The following is a 4,209-nucleotide window of genomic DNA, read 5'->3' on the forward strand; positions in this document are numbered from 1 at the left end:
AAATTATGCTAATAATAATGATTAATATAATAAAATTACAAAAAAGTGCATTACATACACAAAAGAGTGTTTACTTATTTATTTACAATAAATTTTTAAATAATAAATAAAAATAAATGAAAACTATTGAGAATGTTTTACCATACAAGTATGAAAAAAATCTATAAATTAGATCGATAAAGTAGAGTATATATTACCGTGTAATGGTAACTATGCTATATTTATCCAAAAATTAATTATTAAAATTTGAAGTATATATAAATTAAAATAATTTTAATAAATCAAGTGAAGATATATTTTTTTATACAATAACTGTATATTTAATTAAATATTAATATGATTTCAGTAATTTTTCTTTTTCTTATTACCGAGTATATTATATTATTTCATATTTTTTATAATAAATATAAAAACAGATAATTTCAATTTTATATTTGAACATGATATCTACATAAAATTATAAAGAAATTAATTATTGATCCGCATAATTAGTATGATGGTTTAAGAAGACGATATACACGTTTTGAATTTACAAAACTTACATATAATCATTTTCGTCTTCTTTTAATTGATGTACCGGATAATGGTACGCTTATCGATGATTAATAATTAAGTTATAAAAATCGTGCAAATATTCTAACTTGGAGGGAGATTCGTGCAGTAATTATATTATTCTACGCCTTCCTCTTGGTTTTCTTTGGAGATTTCGAACTTTTGGAAGTTTTCGGGCTTTTTGCAGTTTTTACAAACATGTTTTTCTTTTTCGTCGTCGATTTCTTAGCCATATTTGCGTATTTATCGATTAAAGAATCGAAAAATTTATCAGATTGACTTGCTCGGGCCTCATTGCAATTCTGAATCGCTAAAGCTAAATTATTTGCAGCTGCGTTTTCCTCGTTCTCAATTTTTAGCATTTTATTTAGACGTTCAGCTTCTTGTGCTTCTTTGGCCCACTGGAAATAAAAGCAAACAAATTATTTTTTTCGAAATTAATAATTTTTATATAATATATATTTTTATATAATAATTTATATATAATTTAATAAATACGATTTTTATTAAAATGAGAATCATTAAACAAGATGATATATTATTTTATATTAAAAAATTTTATAATATCACACATAATATAATTAATCACAAAATATTTATATATTTTATACGAGTTCAATTAATAATTAAAATCAACAATAATAATTTTTTTTTATATAAAATATTATAAATAGACCATAATAAATTATATATAGAATAATTATTAATTATTAATTATAATTATTAATTATTATATTAATTGTATATAATAATTATATAATTTTTTTATTAATGGAATATCATTTTAAAGAAATAATTTTGAAGTTTCAGTATTATTTTCTTAAATATAACTTCGTAATAGTGATAAAGCAAAATATTAAATTATAAAATATTCTAGTTTTAATGTTCTATTTATTTTGTTAAAAAAAATATTTGTAATTGTATACAAAACATAAAATAATGAGGATTAATTTCATGTTGATTTCAGATTTTGCATCGAAAAATATTGTTCTACAAATTTTCATTAAAATCAGATTTTCAAAAATATGTAAATTTCTTTATAAGAATATTACGTAAAAATATTTTTACAATTAACTATAATATATACGATAACTAACATATCTGCAACAAAATAAAAAAGTTAATTAAATATGTATTATTTTTTTAAATATATTTTTGAATTTATAAACCATTCTAAAACATTTTGAATGAAACATGTGAGAAAAGAATTAATTTTTGTAAAGATATTATGTTCACGATTTTATATTAGATTATATATTAATAAGGAATTTAAATACGTAACAAATGCAACTCAAAGAAATTGATAAATCAGAGATTATGCAGAAGCGCTTCAATATATCTATTAATAAGGTTACTTATGACCACTTCATGATACACATAACTATTTTCGAAACTTAACCATATGCCTATCCTCAAGATTATCAGACTTCGTTGCTTTTCGTCTCGGTTTCTGCTCGTCAATTAACAGAAGTTTAGTAATTTTAACGAGGAGTTATCAAAAATAGAAAATAATAAAGGTCCAATTCAACGACTATTAACAAAATATACTCATTTCTATTTTTTACACGTGAAAAAATTTTCCAACGACATTTGATCAACAGAAATTTTTATATTTTATGATTATTTCGCATGGATGATTTTTATGATGCTTTTGGTCATAGAAAATTAAAATAGATAAATAATATATGATATAAATTTTTGAAACTACTGCTATTAAAGATATTTTAAAACATTGATACTATGTCAAATTCAAATGATATATATCTATTTAAAATTCTTGAAGATGTATATTATGTGAATGATTATTTGAAGAAAAATTTTTGTCCTTATGTGATAGGAATATCTTAGATATTCTATATTTTCTTTAATAACTTTTTACATTCGTGATCAAATATCGCAAAATCGCAAAATAGAAATTTTTTACAAAGATAATCAAGAATTATGTATCAAAATAAAATATAGAAATAGATTGAAATATAGAAATATATTGTCAAAACATTTAGTTTATGGTATTATACTAATTAACAAATTACTAACTTAATATAATATAAAATACAGATTATTAATTTTATTTTTCTGAATTAAATTGATTTTTTATCATCTTTATTTTTACAAAATGATATAATTAAGGAAAGGATATTTATAAATATTCAGCAGGAAAAGTATTGATTAGTTTTCGATTGAATTATTCAATCAGAATGCTTTTCAAATACTATTTTAATCAAAATCAAGAATTAGATCAGAAATTGAAGTTAAGATCTTATTCGAAGTCAAGAAATATAGTTAAAAATAAAAAAATTAATAAAGTTGATATAATATTGGGGATATTTGATACGATTAACGATTGAAAATTATAATTATAATATTTGATTATCATTATCTATTATCATTAACAATAACATTTTTTTTTAATATAAGAATACTATAATCAATGAAAAAGAAAATAAAAATCAATGTAATCATGAAAAAAATCAAATAATTGAAAATATAAAATAAAATTGTTTCGGAAGATTGTTTTTGAAAAAATTAAAAATTTATCCAGTAATATAATATAAAATAATTAATAAAATAAAAAATTTTCTTTTTTATATTAAGTCTTTATAATATTTATAATATTTATAATATTTATAAAAAAACAAATCAATTTAAATTTTACATCATTGGATATAAATATAAAATTATATAAACTTAATCAGTTCAGAGATCATCTCTATTTTTAGATTAAATTTAAACTTAAAGAATCAAATTTTAATAATTACAAAATATATATAATTAAAATAAAATGGCGTAAAATTAATCTAGCAATCAAATTTCAAAGCGATATTTAACTTGAATTATATATTATGTCTTTAATATATTGCTAGTTGCTAATATAATATATTTAATTTGAATTCTTTCTTAATTTATTATATATCAATAGAACTTCAATTAAATTTTGACTAAAATGATTAGTATCAAATGAATAAATAATTAGCAATCAATATTTATAAATACATTTATAAATATATAAACATGTACAATAATATTTTTCAATTATAATTTTAATAATTCATTTATTTCAATTGTCAATTAATAATCAAATAATAAATTTTATTCATTTGCTATAACTAAAGATTTTATATCTTTACCAAAATCTCTTTCGTAACTAGATAATTTTATTTTAGAAATGTATATCTATGTGCATAATTAAAATTAAAAAATGATACGTATACTCGTCATATACAGAATAAATGCATTTATTATAAAATTCAATTAAATTATAATGAAATAATAATTGGATTTTTAAATAAATAATTTTTCAAATGTTAATATTATCATTAAAAATATAAACATTCATACTTTTTTTATTAAGAAAAAAAATCAAATACATAAAAAAAAATAATAAATCTGAAATTGAATCTATCTATAAATTTTTTTTTTAAATTATTTTATAAAATATATTTGAAGATTTGTAAATATTTCATTCATCACAATATAATGTTTTTCAAGAAAATTCTTTTATTATTTTTTTTTTTAATTTCATTGTTATCTCAAAATATTATAAAATACCTTAAATTTATGTATTTTTTTCTTCTTTTGATAAAATTTTAATTCAAATAATAAACAACAATAAATTATTTTTTATTTTCATTTATATTTATCATAATATTTATATAT

General features: G+C 18.0%; 1 protein-coding gene across 3 annotated transcripts in view; it reads right to left on the bottom strand.

Annotated features, from left to right (window-relative positions):
- Nucleotides 1-417: 417 nt before the first annotated feature.
- Nucleotides 418-4,209, bottom strand: part of LOC102674100 (dnaJ homolog subfamily C member 9) — a 29,755-nt gene continuing 25,963 nt past the window's right edge. For 2 of the 3 annotated variants that reach the window (XM_006624263.2, XM_006624262.2), the window contains one exon: nt 418-953. In XM_006624263.2, the coding sequence (XP_006624326.1) occupies nt 675-953 (279 nt within the window). In that variant the 3' untranslated portion in view covers nt 418-674. The remainder of the gene's footprint in view (nt 954-4,209) is intronic. The other variant, XR_004151628.1, reaches the window with a different exon arrangement.

This window comes from Apis dorsata, unplaced genomic scaffold, assembly GCF_000469605.1.
Source record: "Apis dorsata unplaced genomic scaffold, Apis dorsata 1.3 scaffold_1024, whole genome shotgun sequence".
In the NCBI taxonomy this organism is placed as follows: Eukaryota; Metazoa; Arthropoda; class Insecta; order Hymenoptera; family Apidae; genus Apis; species Apis dorsata.